The 17,658-nt window shown below is 46.6% G+C and overlaps 1 protein-coding gene and 1 pseudogene across 2 annotated transcripts in view; both read right to left on the reverse strand.

Moving 5' to 3' along the window:
* Positions 1-73: 73 nt before the first annotated feature.
* Positions 74-8,243, reverse strand: LOC149361069 (uncharacterized; annotated as a pseudogene).
* Positions 8,244-8,270: 27 nt separating this feature from the next.
* LOC149361070 (cytochrome P450 3A40-like) overlaps positions 8,271-17,658 on the reverse strand; it is an 80,375-nt gene continuing 70,987 nt past the window's right edge. For both annotated transcript variants that reach the window (XM_089569449.1, XM_089569448.1), the window contains exon 5: positions 8,271-9,248. In XM_089569449.1, the coding sequence (XP_089425575.1) occupies positions 8,271-9,248 (978 nt within the window). The remainder of the gene's footprint in view (positions 9,249-17,658) is intronic.

A 17,658-nucleotide genomic window follows, 5' to 3' on the forward strand; every position in this document is an offset into this window, starting at 1 on the left:
GCGGACACATTTTGCGGATAAATATTGCGGACAAGACCCCGCCCACATAGCCTAGTAAGGCTTTTGAAATTAATCATGCATTGTCACCTGCCTGTACCTGTCAATGCATCTTTTGTACAAGTGAAGATGTGTTTTCGAGTTTTATATTCTATAATGCTTCCATAAAATTTTAGTTTTTTTTTCATTTCACTGCGGTTGTGCACTTAAGTTTTGAAGTGAGCCACTTTGCTTCATACTTTTTAACGAATGCATTGCTTGATTAAGCTAGCTGTCCTAACGTCAACTTTCGTCATTTTTGTTTTCCTGCCAGTTTTGTGTCTGTGCATTACAGTTTTGAGATTTGCAGATTGTGTGCGGTGGCATTCTTGTATGGTCTCTTCATATTAAATATAAATACTCATGGCTAACATATTTATCAGCATTCTTTTCCTGCCGCAAATAATGAAGGTGCTACAAGATGCCTTTTTGTCTGTTCTGAAAAGCAGGACTGTGGATTTTCTCAAATGATGGAATGCCAATGCTTTTCAAATGAGCTTCTGTTTTCTCGTGCGGCAGCTTTCAGTGTTGCGTATGCATGAAGCAGCAGAACTGGTAAAGAGTGGTGACATTTGTGAAGCCCCTCATTTTTCCTGTCGTTTTGAGTTCCATAACAGCAATATGTACTTTTGGGATATTAGCATTTTCTTACGATGTGCAATAAAAGCTGGAAATGTGAATTGTTCTCTCTCAATGTGTTTGGGGCCAAATTCTGAGTACATAGAAATCTCTGCGAACCCGTGCTTTGTCCTTCTGCAGCAGGCCGAAGAAAATTAAAATATAACTGTTCGAGCGCTGGTATTGCCTCTTGAAGGAAGCTATTATTCCAACTGACTTCAGTAATCGCATTTTCTTTGCTGAAGTAAATAAAAAAAGCATTTTTTACATTTTACAGGTAGAGTAATATCTGCACTTGACTGTAGTAACGGTGAGTCATCTTCAGTCTTCGGTCGCTGCCAGTCCCCTTGATGTAGTCCAGTGTGTTTTCTCCTGAGGCAATGAACATATCGTTTTCTTTACATATGTGAGGACACTTGATGTCTATAAGATGGGTTTCGCCGGGCAGGCAGAACATGCCATCAGGGCTGCCGCATAGCAGTGCTGATCGGGGTGTAGGATCAGATCCATCTGAAACAGTCCACAGTCACCTTACAACCAGAAACTACAAATACTCTGATATTATCGCAGCTTGCCACGGGCTTCCATAACAGCTACAAAGTTTCTAAAGTGTTGAGTATCCCCTTTACAGCTTACTGCGTGATGTTGTAACGTACTTGTTGACGAAGGAGGCTTTAATAACAAGTGCAAAGACAGACAAGGCCACGCAAGCTGGGGCAGCAAAAGCGACAGATTCCACACGGCGCGAGCCCTACTTCGTTGTCGTCAGCTATGCGCCACCTGGCAATGCTAGGTGGCATTATTAGCCCCTTATGAAAAAGAAGAGCGCTGTCGACGCAACAAAAAATTAACAAAAAACGAGCAAAGTTCGCAACTGAACACGTCTGCGTCACGGGGTATTGTACGGCTTAAGCCGCACAATGTCAGAGCTGGGCTGTCGGCGTCGAGGTTGCGCAACACCGTCCGGAACCACTTCATAGTTAACGTCACTCATACGCCGGACCACTCTGTAAGGGCCAAAATAGCCGCAGAGCAGTTTCTCGCACAAACCTGGGCGACGGACAGGAGTCCACACCCAGACTTTGTCACCGGGTTTGTAGTCAACCTGTCGGTGGCGAAGGTTGTAACGGCGCGCATCCGCGCTCTGCTGTTGCCCGATGTGCACGCGGGCCAGCTGACGCGCTTCTTATTTATTTATTTATTTATTGTTTCCTCAAGGGTCCACAGGGGACATTACATGAGGGGTGGGCAAACAAAAAAGTTAATACGAACACAGATGGTCTTCAATGGCAGTTTTGAATAGAACACGATTGATGATGGTCGCCACTTCGGATGGAAGGTCATTCCAGTCATTGGCTGTTCGAAGAAAAAATGACATTTTATATGTTTCGGTGCGGGCCCGTTCAGGGTAGACGGCGTTAGGGTGACTATGACGAGAAAAGCGATGAGCGCGTGTTATCGGGGCAGTTTCATGATCGGAAGTGTGATAAAATTTATGATACAGCGAAAGACGGGCGATTTTACGCCGACAGGCCAGTGTTGGGAGATTAAGCTGAGATTTTAGTGCTGTAACGCTAGTATAATGAGAGTAGTCTGAGCAAATGAATCTGGCGGCGCGGTTTTGGACTGCTTCGAGCGTGGTGATTAGGTTAGTATAGTGGGGATCATATGCAGCACATGCGTAATCAAGTTTAGGACGTATGAAAGTTATGTAAGCAAGAAGCTTAATGGGAGGGGGAGCTAATGATAGGTTACGGCGCAAATACCCTAGAACTTGATTAGCTGAATTGGTGATGTGGTGAATATGATGCGACCAGGTTAAATCTTTACTTAAATGGATACCAAGATACTTGTATGAGTCAACGGACGAAATAGGGTTGTTGAGAATTGTATAAGTATTTTCACGGTGGTTGCGCCGGCGATGGAAAGAAATAAGTGACGTTTTACTGCTATTTAGGGACATGAGCCAAGTACTACACCATTCTTCGACGCGTGCGAGATCTTCTTGAAGAATGGTGGCGTCGGAGGAATTATGTATTGGGCGGTAGATGACGCAATTATCTGCAAAGAGTCGGACATTAGATCTGATGTTAGAGGGTAAATCATTTATCTAGATAAGGAACAGAAGAGGGCCTAAAACGGTCCCCTGAGGGACGCCAGACAAGACAGGGGAGAGGGATGACGAGTGTGAGTTAGCATGAACGAATTGATAACGATCAGTAAGGAAGGCTCGAATCCAATCCAGAACTAGGGGATGAAGGTTTAGGCGTGACAGTTTAAGAATTAGGCGCGCGTGTGGGACTTTATCAAATGCTTTTTCGAAATCCAGAAATATTGAATCCGTGGGAATGTTACGATCTAGGCATGCGGGTATATCATGAAGGAAAAGAACAAGTTGCGTGTCACAGGAATGATCTTTACGAAAGCCGTGTTGGTTAGAATGAAAAAAATTACGAGATGATAAAAACTTTGCAGTATGCGAATATATGATATGTTCCATAATTTTACAACAAACACAGGTTTATGAGATTGGCCTATAGTTAAGTGGTGAAGATCTGTTACCTTTCTTGTAGACTGGAATGACCTTCCCAATGCGCCAGTCCCGTGGTAATGAGCACGAAGAATATGACTGCTGAAAAATCAGAGACAATATGATACTGCAGAGGTCTTTGGTGTTTTTGAGGATTTTGGCATTGATGCCGTCAATACCAGCGGATGAAAAATTTTTTAGTTTATCGATGACGATGGCGATGCCGCGCGGTTCAAATGCAATGTTATCCATGGGTGTGTGAAGAAAACTGGGTGCATCAGGGAGGTTATTAAGTGGTTCGTTTGTAAATACAGAACAAAATGCATCATTTAGAATATTTGGAACCTCTGATTCAGAAGAGGAAACATCAGAATTATCAGTCAGAGAAATTATGCTAGAAGTGGAGGGGCAAATAGTTTTCCAGAAACGCTTCGGGTTTTCATGCAGCATGTTAGGCAAGGTGGATGAGTAGAAGTTATTCTTAGTTTTGATGACCTCGGTATCGTAATTAGCCGCGGCAGTGTAATATTTCTCCCAGGCGGTAGCCGTGCCTGTAGTTTTAGCTGCACGAAATAATCGCTTCTTTTTGTTATTTAATCTTTTAAGTGCTTTGTTATACCATGGGGATCCAGGACGTTCTGTTACGGTTATGGTCGGGATATGTAAATTTATTAGGCGTTGCATTTCGGACTTAAAGAGTAACCAGTCAGATTCAAGAGAGCGTAGTGAAAAACCAGACGAAAAGTTATCAAGGAAAGCAGCAAGATCGCGGTTAAAGCCAACGTAGTTACCTTTATTATAGAGGGTAAGCGTTTTCTTGATCTTTTTCGCGTTTCGTAAATCACAAGAAAATGTAGCATGAATGGCCATGTGGTCGCTGAGCCCTTTAATGTAAGTGATGGGTGAGAAGCTATTAGGTTGTGATGTCAGCACAAGGTCCAGAATATTAGCAGAATGATCTGTTAAACGAGTTGGACGGTCGATTATTTGATCTAATCCAAACGTGAGGCAGGTGTGAACAAATTCACACTCAGGGTTAGATTTTGAAAGCGTGGAAGCAAGATCCGACCAGACGATAGATGGAAAGTTGAAGTCGCCAAACAATAAAATTTGAGTATTGGTATAAAGGGTCGTTAGCGTGTTTAGGGCATCATGCAACAAGGAATTAAATAAAGGATCATTGTTTGGGGGGCGATAGCATATACCAATGAGAACACGTGGATAACATGCATTACAGCAGAGCCAAACCATTTCCAATTTGCTTGAAATTGTCACACGTGAGCAACGTAATGAGCAATCAGTGGCAATGAGAACCCCCCACCCCTCATTTCGCTACGATCTGCTCGAAATATATCAAAATTCGGAAGGGAGGGTAAAATCTCAGTGTCGCAAACAGCAGAGGTAAGCCAAGTTTCGGTTAACAGAATTACGTTAGCAGAACATGATTCAACGAGGTTACATAAAGCATCGCGTTTTGGGTTAACACTACGGATGTTAGTGAATAAGAATGATAATGGGGAACCGTAAGTCTGCTTCGCAGTGTGATTCTGTTGAAGTGGTTGCTAGGGTTTGTGTTCAACTACATGATTAGTGGTGCGGTCAAATATATAAGTCTTACTTCCGGATATCAACTTGTCATGGCGTAATTTAAAATTGAGCCCTTCGTGTTTACCATAGTCATAGAGGCGTTTCCGCGCGAGACGGGTGTTTGGAGAATAATCCTCGGAGACACTGAAGCTAGTACCTTTGAATTTGCTATTCACCGATAGTACATGTTGCTTGTCTTTAAAATGAGCCAATTTGACGATAATCGGCCGGTTTTTATTTGGTGAATAAGTGCCTAGTCGGTGGGCACGTTCAATGCTGCGAGGTTCGAGAGATACGTTTAGGTACTGGCTGCAGTGTTCAGTGATTATTTTTTCTGAATCTTCCCACAATTCATTGTCGGAATCTTTTATACCATAAAATACTAGATTGTTTCTTCGTGCTCGGTTTTCCATATCGTCCAGTCGGGCAGTCAGTGCTTCCATTTCAGCCATGCATTTAGCTGTCGTAGATTTTATATTTTCGACTTCAGGTTTTATTGAGGAGAAAGAAGCGCAGTCTGCTTCAATTTTAGAAAGGCGGTTATTCATTTCAGTGAAAGCTTTTTCGTGGTCGGATAAAGATGATTGGATTGATTTTATTTCAGTAAGCATTGTTAACTGCCCGTTCTGGACGTCCTGGATGGCTTTAAGCAGGTCAGATAAGGTTGGTTCAGTAGGTCCAGGATTGGATTCGACATCACCAGCCACCAGAAGCAAGTCAAAAATTATACAACAACATTCATAGAAAATACTACATGCACAGTGTGGGCTTGGCAGCACGAATAAAAGGCGGTTACTTGAGCGTTTTGCATACAAGGAATGGCAATTGCTCACCTGTACAAGCAAGAAGGGAAAATTCCGAAGGTAAGTGTGGCCCATCATTTCCGTGCCGCCAAGCCCACTGAAGGTCGCTTTGCTGTGGAAAGGGTTTATGTAGACATGCCGAAGTGGTGATAACTGGATCACGAGGCAGGTTCCCCGATAATGTGGTTGGAGCTGATGTGATTGATCCAGGGCAGGAAGACGCACATGCGCAAGTTGGGATGCGCGATGGTCAGATGCGTTGGCTACGCGGCAACGGCACTCGTCCGAGAGATGTTGTTCCTGCTCCCAGGAAAGGCGTTCCAAGGCTGGAACGTGAGCACGGCCACCGCTGTCAACGAGGGACATCGGTACTTGGCGTGGCACACCGGTAGGGTCCTGGAAGCGAGCGCAGCAGAGGCCAAGGAGCTGTACAAGCAAGAAGGGAATATTCCGAAGGTAAGTGTGGCCCATCATTTCCGTGCCGCCAAGCCCACTCGTTGGGAAAATTGCCAGCACGTTGGGAAAATTGTTAAGCGTCTGGATCGAGTTGGTCATCCTCTGGGCACGAGAGCATGGCATCAAGCATGCTCTGCATGCTTGATGCTATGCAGCAGGAGCCCTGAACGCCTGCAGCACTTCCTGGCGAACAAGAGCAGAAATCGAACCTAGCGCAGGCTGCGAAGGGCTGCAAAATTTCAGGACCTCTTCACGCACGATGGCGCGAATCAGTTCGCGCAGATCGTCAGGGTGGCTCCCGGAGGTAGCGAGCGATGCGGTGACAGCAGCATCATGCACGGGCCGGTCGTAGGCCGCAGAACGTTGTTGCAGCACCTTTTCTATCGTTGTGGCCTCTGTAAGGAATGCAGCAACGGTCGATGGTGGGCTGCGCACGAGGCCTGCGAAAAGCTGCACTTTGACCCCACGCATCAAATGCCGGAGTTTCTTTTCTTCGGGTATGGCCGGGTCAGCTCTTCTGAAGAGGCGCGTCATGTCCTCGACATACATCTGAACACTTTCGTTCGGCAGCTGGATTCGAGTTTGTAGTGCACGCTCAGCTCGTTCGCGACGATCCACGCTTGTATAGGCCTCCAGCAAACGACGACGGAACTCATGCCACGAGATTAAAACGTCCTCTCGGTTTTCAATCAAGGTGCGAGCACCTTCCTCGAGGCTGAAGTAAACGTTCCGAAGCTTGGCTGCGTCGTCACATTGGTTAAATCACCGTGGGTTAAGCGCAGCTACGCGTTCAAAGTGAAGAAGCCAGTCCTCCACATCCTCAAAGAGTTCGCCGCGGAACGTCTTGGGAATCCGCGGAGTCTGCAGGGTGTAGTGGGATGGCGTGGCAGCGGCAGTTTGCAGAGGAGGAGGAGCGGCTGTCGCCATGGCGCCGTTCTCTAATGGTCCAACCTCCGAAGGCAGTCCCTGGATCCTCCGACTGAAGTGATGTACCGGGGTGTCAAGCGGTACAGGGCTGGCGCGGCGGCTGCCTGGAGGGGTCTCTTGCATGGGATCACGGGTACCCCGCACCTCCACCAGACTGTAACGTACTTGTTGAAGGAGGCTGTAATAACAAGTGCGAAGACAGACAAGGCCACGCAAGCAGGGGCAGCAAGGGCGACAGACTCCACACGGCGCGAGCACTACTTCGTCGTCGTCAGCTATGCGCCACCAGGCAATGCTAGGTGGCAATATGCATGTAAAAGTAATGAAACTCAGTTCCGCGAACCCCATTAACATCAGTCGCATCGGCTGCAATGCTTTATTAAAAGCTAATATTCAAGTTACACCCTATTAAAACATGTCATGTGTTTCATTTCACACTGTCAAAAGGGTTGTGTAACATTCAGGACATTTTTTTTGCTTTGGAGGGTTTTGTATTTCGGAAATACTGATTGCATAACACCGTGATAACTGGAGTGAGTACGAACTTACCTGCGAATCCTCAACACCCAGTAGGTGTTCAAACTCCATGCGAGCCAGGGGTTCTGTGCGCAGTCCCGTAATTAGGTAAATTCACTAAAAGATACAGTTTTACAATTGGAATATACGACACTAAAAACACCACTGAAAGAACTCAAGAAGAATTTGTACGTATGTGAACATGGCTCCTCTTCTGTTACGGTCTTTTAGTGCGCTGTATTCCACTCGAAGAACCTTGTACTTCATACGTACCACACGCAGTGGCCTGTGACGAAAATGGACTCGGAGGATGGCCTTGGCAACCACTTCAGGACTGCTTCAGGCATGGAGTATTGTGTGCGCAGTGGTGCTGCTGATCGGGAATTTCTTTTCTTTGTGCCACCTAAATTAGAGTTCAAATACCCAAAACTCTAAGCATGAATTACTCATGTACATCCTTTGTCCAAAGTTTGGAGCTCACGGTGTTGCTTCTAAGCGATGTAGTGGGGCTGCTGCAGCGTATTCGTGAAGCTCCTAGCCATTCGTGAAGCTCCTAACTTAAGCCGGGTAGTGATGACGAACATAATAATCCTTGTTTCTTCACAAAGCTGTGTGACCTGAACCAGGGCGAATGATCTCGAACTGATTCACATTCACGCTAGTAAATTTAACTCCCGAAATACACTCTGTTAGTCTCAAGGGGTGGGTTATCCTCAAGAAGATACAAACCTTAACAATTCAAACTTTAGAAAATTCCACTTTATTACCATGGCGCCTACAAAACCTAAGATGTGTCTTTACGTAGCGTTATTCCTCAACTTCACACTGAGCATAATGTTCTTTACTGGACAGATGGTTATAAAAGGAACTGTTAACTCTATCGTGGCCTCTCTTCCCTGACACAAGGAGAACTGGTATTTACGGATCAGCTTGCATAGAGCGGTCTTGATCTCAAGCACGGCGAACTTCTGACCGACGCACTGTCGGGGTCCGATGCCGAACGGAGCATACGCCATCGGGTGCCTCTCCTTATCACTGTCGCCGCTGAATCTCTCCGGATCAAACTTTTCGGGGTGCGGCCAGAGTTTAGGATCGCGGTGAATGTTCCACACCGGAAACAGCAGAGCACATCCAGCGGGTATGGTGCGACCCATGACCGTCGCCTCCTTCTCGCACAACCTCGTCGTAAAAAGCACAAGTGGTGGGTTCTTGCGGAGACCCTCACTCACAACCATGTCCAGCCTCTTCAAGCTTTTCAGCTGATCGTAGCTGATGTCTTCGCCCACACCTGCCGGAAACGTGGAGGCCAGCTCAGCGTACAGCTTCTCTTGTTCCAGTGGGTTTCTGGCCAGCTCATCCAGGATTAGAGCCAATGTCACTGCCGTTGTCTCGAAACCCGCGGCGAGCGCTATAAAACAGTTTGACACGATGTGCTCGTCGGTGATCGTGAACCCACTATTGCCATTATCTTCCCGTCCCGAAGCTTCGCCGCCTCCGCTAGTGTCTTGGCTCTTGGCTTGTTCGTCCATCATGAGCTGCAACATGTCCTTGTGTCGTGCTTCACGCTGAGCTCTTCGCGCTCGTATGACGTCTTGAACTCGGCCGCAGATGCGCCCGAAGAGCTTGCCGTAAGTGACGTAGGGGAATACCCACGGAACCACGTATCGAAATGGTGGGAAGGCGACGGCGGCATTGAAAATCAGCGTGTCGGCTTCAGTCAGCGTCTTCCTCAAGCTACTGACGATTGGGTCTTCCGGGTTCCTTTGGGAGTCAGCCTGTTGCACGGCAAAAGAAAAGGAACATGAATTAGACGTTTTTATTCTAGTAGCGTAAACTACGAACGATGCATTTGGCCGAGAATGATATTTGAGTTCCACAGAAGTTGAGTTCTTTAAAAATTAGCACCTCCGCCACAAACGGAGATTAAGCAGCTGCTCTATTCTTTTTCAGTTTTATGGTTTATGGGGATTTAATGTCCCAAAAAGCAACTACGAGGGACGCCGTCATGAAGGGCTCCCTGAAACTTCGACCAGCTAGGGTTTCCTTAGCGTGCACTGACATCGCACAGTACGCGGGCCTCTAAAATTTCACCTCCATCAAAATTAAACTACCGCGGCCGGGATCGAACCCGCGTCTTTCGGATCAGCAGCCGAGCGCCATAACCACTGAGGCAGCGCGGCGGCACTTCAGTTTTGCGCAAGTAGGGAATGCTCTTCCGACTTTTCGCTCATGCCACAGTAAAAAAGGTAATTGCAGGCGCTTTGTGAAAACCAATGAATGCCGCAGTATGAGGTATAATTTGATAAGAAACGGGTGCATATATTGCGCATATTCTGCTCCACTACCGCCCACCCAGAAAAATAGACGGTTTAGCGTGCAGTAGTACTATTTACCTTGGACACTTAAGGTCCGTATGTACTAAAGTCATTTGATCTAAAAGATCTTTGCCATGAAGCCCTTCACCTTAAAGGCCTTTGGGTAAAGTTCTGGGTGAAGGCCTGCCGGGTGTACACACCTGTCAGGTCCCGGAAGGCTTTACCATGAAGTTTTTCAGCTAAGGGCCTTTTGCCACAACACCCTTAACCTACAGGCTTTTGGAGAAAGACTTGTGTAAAGGCCTTCAAGAATGGGATGGTCTGCCAGGTGTGCATACTTTGAAGGTTGCCAAAAGCCGGTGGGCAGGTGGGCCCCCTGCCTCAAAGCAGGCTTCAGGGACGTACAGTCTTTGTCAAAAGTAACCAGGCTGCATGGTTTGCTTCTCAGTCGTATAGCAAAGCTATTATGCCAGCTCTCACGCTCTAAATCTCGGTATGATAAGGAGAACCCCTGTTCTTACCTTTGCAGAACTTTTTGATCTTTAGGGAAGCCATGAGGGCTCTGCTATACGAATGAGAAGCAAACCATACAGCCTGGCTTCTTTTGAGAAAGACTGCACGCACGAGCGAAATCGGAAAGTGCGCCTAGTTGCCCAACTACTCTAAAACATTGTCCTGCTCTTTCGAAGGCTGTGCAACTGGCGCTGGTTTTTTAACAGCGATGCTGTTTAAGCCGGAGGTTGTTCCGTCAGTGAGTGCGCAACGGCGTGATGCGCAGCGGTGGCTGTGTTCGAAGTAATGATGTCACCCACGGGCACCTGACGCTCGTTGTCAGAGCGGACAACTAATACAAAAAACACAGATGCCTTCGGGTTAGTTGCGTAACCACGTGTTATGACTATAGAGCGGCCATGTCTCCGACGAAGATAGATTGGGCCGCGGAAAATGAATCTTTCTCCCGAAGGAGAGGAAGCGCGGCGCGAAAGCCGACGTGCCGCAGGTCGAGAACGGATGCCACGGCTTCGGTCCAATCCCGAACATCGTGCTGCTGAGTATGCGGAAGCGAGTTCCAACGAAGGATTCGAGTTCCGAATCCGCGTTACCCAGCGTGTGTGCAACAAAATGCGTCGACAAACGATCCGGGCCCGTCAGTTCCCGAACAAGAGGCGAACGAAACTCAGAGCATCGACTGTCATCAGACTTACAGGAGAGTGTAATCTGCCCTAGAATTTTTTTCCCTTCTGACAGACGTCGACAGCACTGAGCACAAAACGAATTTCAGTTTCGTATACTTCGATGCACCGGATGGCTGGACGATAACTGATGTTTGTTTAGAAATGATTGAAGCCTGCGGCTTCAGGTTTTGTTTAACATACACAATAATTTTCCAAAATGAGCTGGAGCCTTTACACAATATATTTTTTTATGCTGACTTCTTCTTCTGCGCCGACGCAAAATTTTCTTGTATTTTTGACGAAAGAAGCAGGGCATTTTAGGACAAAGAAAGCAGGTGCAACTAGCCTAACTATCCGTTCTACTAAAGCAGGTGCGCATCCGTGCGCATTCGCAGCGCTGGCGAGTGGCGGTAGAAGAGAGCGCGTTTTCGGCGCGGATTTTGTGCTCTAAAGCGCTACTCCCCTAGCGAAGCTGAATAACTTCAACCTTTGACGGAGAGCTAGCGGTGGATGCCTTGCGCATACTTGCGCGGCTAGTCGTCAACGCCCCAAAACCGGCTCCCCCCTCCCCGCGCGCGGCTTCCCATAAGATCATGCATGCGGTTGCCTTCTAGGCGGTGTCGCCTCAAGTGATTTTGCCTGTCGTACTCGCTTTAACTACGTTAAAACCTTGGTATTTTTTAGCGCCTTCAGCACTTTCGCTGTGCAAGACGTACTGCCTGTGTCGTACTGCCTCGATCATGGCGCAGAGATGATGCCACGTGACATCTGCTGGAAAGTGGCGCCACAACACCAGAAACAACATTTGTGCCAAGTTGTTCCGACTCTTACTTGATGACAGGAAAGTCAGCAGGCATATGCGTTCCTGTTGTGTGATGTGAATATTGATGTACAAAACCAGAAACGGCCGTAGCCATCCCATTACGCGAACAAGCCCGTTGTATCTCCGTGTATATTGAGCAAATATTAAGGGAAGGAAAATATGAATATAACCATGATTTTCCAAGCGAGGAGCACTTAAATGCGCCAAGTAGAACTATTATTTGCGGAAGTCTGAAGTCCTTTCAACTGCGCAAAACCTGCGACCTAGCGCCAAGTAGAACTATTATTTGCAGAAGCCTGGAGTCCTTTCAACAGCGCAAAACCTGCGACCTAGCAGCATATGTGCTGAAGTTTTCCTGCGCGTATGCTTCATCAGGTAATTAAGGTTGCGGTGGTACCACGGCTTAGCAGAAAAGGAAAGATATGCAAGAGTATAGGTGTCCATTAAGAGAGTTCATTTTCTCTAAACGTACTCGTTTCCGTTAACAGAGCGGCAGGAAAATGAAAACCGAAAGGAATCGCAGATGTTTTCTAAAACAAAGTTAATGACATCGTAGTTTTTCCTTTTATAGTCGAAGATTTGTCCGGGTGTCAGGCTGTGCTAGCGTCAGGGGAATTTTATATTGAAATGGAGTACTTTGTGATTGTTCTTAAATTGTCTACAGCCGATATAAGAGTGTGGCGACACACTCTACGCATATTTCCGCGCAGCCTCCGCCTTGTCATCATCCGGCCCAGCGTAACACGGCCACACGCTGGACTGCGTTGGATGGATGGATGGATGGATGGATGGATGGATGGATGGATGGATGGATGGATGGATGGATGGATGGAAGGATGGAAGGATGGAAGGATGGATGGATGGATGGATGGATGGATGGATGGATGGATGGATGGATGGATGGATGGATGGATGGATGGATGGACGGATGGACGGATGGACGGATGGACGGATGGACGGACGGACGGACGGACGGACGGACGGACGGACGGACGGACGGACGGACGGACGGACGGACGGACGGACGGACGGATGGATGGATGGATGGATGGATGGATGGATAGGAGCGCCCCCTTCAAAACGGGGTGGTGGCAATTGCCACCATGCTCAGCTTTTCATTATTATTTTTTTTTTGTTTACTGTGTTGGCAATTCTCATTAAGATTCTTCATCACCTTTGCCTACGGTTTCCTACAATTCTAACCTTATGCCACATCTCTGCTTTTCAGCCACTAATCCTCCAATCGCTTTTTGCTGACTTCCACTGCAGATTTATTTACATGACCATTGTTATCTTTAAACCCTAGGGCCTCAGAAAGAGTGACTGTGCCTGCATCGACATCCGTATGGATACCCTCACACTTGATTATGAGGTGTTCAATTGTTTCCACAGATCTACCACACACTGCACATGTGTCATCTTCTTCGTTAAATTTCTTTTTGTAGCTGCGCGTTCTAAGACACCCTGATCTAGCTTTAAAAAGTAGGGCACTGCCTCTTGAGTTATCATAGAAAAATTCTTTCCTGATCTGCCTTTTCCAGAATCGATATAGTTCTACACTATGTCTCTTTTCCATTGAATTCATCCAATTTTTAACTTCCGCGTTTTTAACCTGTCGTTTAATGCTCTTTCTTTCTCCGTCCTCATGACCGGCATACTTACTGGTTAGTTTTCTAGTTCTTTTCCGCTACTGTGAGTCAACGTTCTTTCTGTATAAATATTTAAATACCTTAGCTGCCCATCTGTTATCGTCCAATTTCCTCAGGCGTTCTTCAATCGTCTAATCTCTAATCTCGACTGAACTTCTGCCCTTAAGCACAGAACCGCATTGCCGAAAGTAAGTCCCGGCACCATTATTCCTTTCCAAATACCTCTTAGTACTTCATATTTGTTATACCCCCATAATGCCCTATGTTTCATTATCCCGGCGTCTCTTCGTCCTTTTGCCCTAAGAGCCTGTTCATGCTTTTCCGTGTATATCTGCCCTTCGTTTAGCCATATCCCGAGGTATTTGTATTCGGCCACTTTGGGTATTTCGTGGCCTTGTATATTAAGCACCTGATCAGTTGTATCGTTAAAAATCATCACACCTGGTTTAGTTGCGCTAAAACTGAATCCTAGAGCGTCTCCTTCGTCTCCACAGCAATTAACCAGTGTTTGTAAATCTTCCTGGCTATCTGCTAACAGTACAATGTCGTCCGCATACATTAAACCCGGGAGTCGCTGCTCAACTACATTTCCGCCTAATCTGTACGATAGATTATAACCCAGATTACTTTCTTCTAGCCTTCTTTCTATATTTATCACGTAAAGCATGAACAGCAGCGGTGATAGAGGACAACCTTGCCTTAATCCTTTGTGCACCCCCACAGTTGTGGTACTTTTTTTCCCTTCCCATGTAATTTCAACTTCATTATCTCGGTAGATTTCCTGTAGAAAATCAATTACCTCATCACCAATACCTAAATCTTTCAATATGCTCCACAGGAGTTCCCTGTTCACGTTATCGTATGCACCGCTTATGTCCAGAAAGGCTAAAAACAGAGGTCTATTTTCCGCCTTAGCTATTTCTATGCATTGGGTAAGCACGAACAGGCTATCATCTAACCGCCTACCCCTTCTGAATCCATTCTGAAGTTCTCCGAGTATCCTATTCCCTTCTACCCATGACTGCATTTTTAATTTCACCGCCTGCATTGCCAGCCTGTACATAACAGATGTTATCGTAATCGGACGGAAGGATTTTATGTTCATCTTATCTCCTTTCGAGTATGTTTTTGCAGGCTAGTTGGTGCCTAAGCATTGTGGGTTTTTTGCGCAAAAGACACGACACAAAGAAACGAGGTAGACAGGACAAGCCCACAATGTTATCTCCTTTCCCTTTATAAATCAAATTCATTTTACTCTGTCTCCAGCTGTGCGGAATTTGTTGATTTGTTATGACTGCCTCCAATGCTTTTATCAGCGCGCCCTTGCTTCTTGGGCCAAGTTCATTAATCAGCTTAATTGGAATTTCGTCCATCCCTGCGGATGTGGTTTTAGGAATATTCGCTTCCGCCTTTTCCCAGTTAAGACTAGTCAGTTCTAAGCTGTTCTCTTTTGTGCTGTCCTGTGTTGCCGCCTCACTTGGGGAGATTACACCATTGGCGTTGCTAAAAGACGCAGGTATAAATGACGTAATGTAGTCCACAGCATCGTCTCCCTCTAAACATTTTCTGTTCCTGCTTTCTTTGATTTGTTTTTCCCAACCAGCTTATATGGTTCCAGAATTTTCTTGGCCCCCCTTTATTTGCCTCGCGAACTTCAGCCAGCCATTTATCAGGGGACTGCTTTATTTTAGCCTGGACTCGGACCTGAACTTGCTGTTTCTTTTGTCGATAAGATTCCCATTTTTTCGTATTTCCTCTACAGATAACTGCGCCTTCTTTGCTTCTCTGTGTTCCCTTGAAGCCACCCGTCGTTGTTCGATGGCCTCCTTAATTTCCATATTCCACCAGCTTCGTGGCTTCCTCTTTCCTCTCCAGCGGTTAACTCCTTTCACTTGTTTCATTTTTGTAGCGATGAGCAGTTCCAACTGAATATAATCCCAATTTTCCATGTGGCGTTTCTCAATTACTTCTTCTATATCGGCTGATATTAGCGCTATTTGTTAATCATTTAATTTTGCGTTGTCTTTTGGACTTCGTTGCATTTCTCTTTTGACTAGGGCTCCCAACTGTAGACTAATACGTTCATGATCACTTCCTAGGCTGTCCTTCCCCTCTTCGTCTATTTCCATTATTGCGAGCTTGCTGTAGATGCCCTGCGACATTAGACAGTAGTCAATCGTTGTTTGCGTGTTACGGGATTCCCACGTGATTTGTCCCTCACATTTAGTTTCTCTATTGACAATAACTAAGTTGTTATTGTTGACCGATAAAACACAGCGCCACCAATGCGTCACCAGAGGCATGCGTCGCCGACGGCGCCGGCAAAACAAGCTGCCCGGCTGAGAAGGGCGGCTTTTTCCTTCCGCTACCGAGACGAGCGCAGCGTTGGCATGCTCGTACGCTGCCATCGCTAATCGAATAAACAGTTGTTACGTTTTCATGTTGGGATTCGTCCTTCAGCAGAAACGACATCCCACAAGACCAATACCTGGTATGTTAAGGCTACACGTTGATTGGTAAACTATTTCAGTTTAGAAAAAGTGCACGCTTAGTAAGGTTAGTTCAACAACTTGACCCAGTCATAAGCCGACGCAGTTAAGGTATTCCAGTTGATGTTTGGAAAATTGAAATGTGTGAATAAAAACATGTCGGCGTTTAGGAAGTAAATCCGTATATCTAGAAAATTGTAATGCAGATTAGTAACGAAAGTTTGTAGACTATAGCGCTCTCGGTAAGGTCAATCAAACAAAGGTCGGCCAATTCGGTGAGCGGGGGGGGGGGGCTTAAATGTTAGCGCGCTAAAAGTGGAGAGGGCCCTTAAACTCCACTTTAGGCATTTGACGCGATAGCGTCAGTTGGTCAGTGCCCATTATGCAGAATTGGCCACCCTGTACTTTACATTCAGAGATCACTGGCAGCCTATATACCGCACCTGGCGCAGCCTGTCGTCGACCGCGCAGTAGGAAGCCCGGCGGAAGCGACGACTTTCTTTTAAGCGAGAGCGTTAGTACCCCTTGTTGGCAAAATTTTCAGCGTCGGCGGTGGCGACCATTTGAAGCCAAGCGGCCTGAGATGCCGCAGCAGGCGGGTCGGCTAGGTCACGTGACCTAGTGGCGTATTTTTCAAAACCTGCGCACCAGATTTGTGACCAAACCACACAGTGCCCGCAGTGGCAGGTGCCAGTTAATTACTGGTGACAAGAGGATGTACTAGGAGAGCACCCTAGATCGCACAAGGCCCAACGGTAGCAGCACCTTCCATTGCACGGTAGTGGCTAACCTCCCAACCGCTGCACTGCTGCACAGGAGCCGTATGAGGACTAGCAAGCATCTATGAGTGTAAAGTAGAGAATGACCATTTCGGCATACAAGTGCATTAACCCGTCAACGCTACCGCATGACACCCTTAAAGTGGAGCTTAAGTGTCCATTGCAATTTTCACAAGCGTTGCAGTATGTGGTGATTCATATCACACGTAGTACGACGTACAGCCAACAAAACAGTGCAGACAAGGGTGCCAGAGTCACAGACGGAAATAGGATTTTAGTTCATCATCATCATTATCAGCCTGACTACACCCACTGCAGGGAAAAGGCCTCTCCCATGTCTCTCCAATTAACCCTGTCCTTTGCAAGTTGCGGCCACTGTATCCCCGCAAATTTCTTTATCTCATCCGCCCACCTAACTTTCTGCCGTCCACTGCTACGTTTCTCTTCTTTTGGAATACACCCCGTTACCCTTAAGGACCAGTGGTTATCTTGCCTTTGCATTACATGCCCTACCCAAGCCCATTTCTTACTCTTGATTTCAGCTAGCATATCATTAACCCTCGTTTGTTCCCTCACCCACACCACCCTCTTCCGATCTCTTAACGTTACACCTATCAGTTTTCTTTCTATAGCTCGCTGCGTTGCCCTCTTTACTAGCTTCCACGTTTCTGCCCCATAGGTGAGTACCGGTAAGATACAGCTGTTGTATAATTTTCTCTTGAGGGATATTGGCAAACTGCCATTCATGATTTGAGAGAACCTGCTATATGCGCTCCACCCCATTCTTATTCGTCTGGTTATTTCTCTCTCATGATCCGGATCTGCGGTCACTACCTGCCCTAAGTAGACAAATTCTCTTACTGCTTCCAGCACCTCGCTACCAACTGCGAACTGCTGTTCCCTTGCTAGGTTGTTGAACATTACTTTGGTTTTCTGCGTGTTAATTTTTAGCCCC

This window comes from Amblyomma mixtum, chromosome 2, assembly GCF_055824585.1.
Source record: "Amblyomma mixtum isolate Tamu chromosome 2, ASM5582458v1, whole genome shotgun sequence".
Taxonomy (NCBI): domain Eukaryota; kingdom Metazoa; phylum Arthropoda; class Arachnida; order Ixodida; family Ixodidae; genus Amblyomma; species Amblyomma mixtum.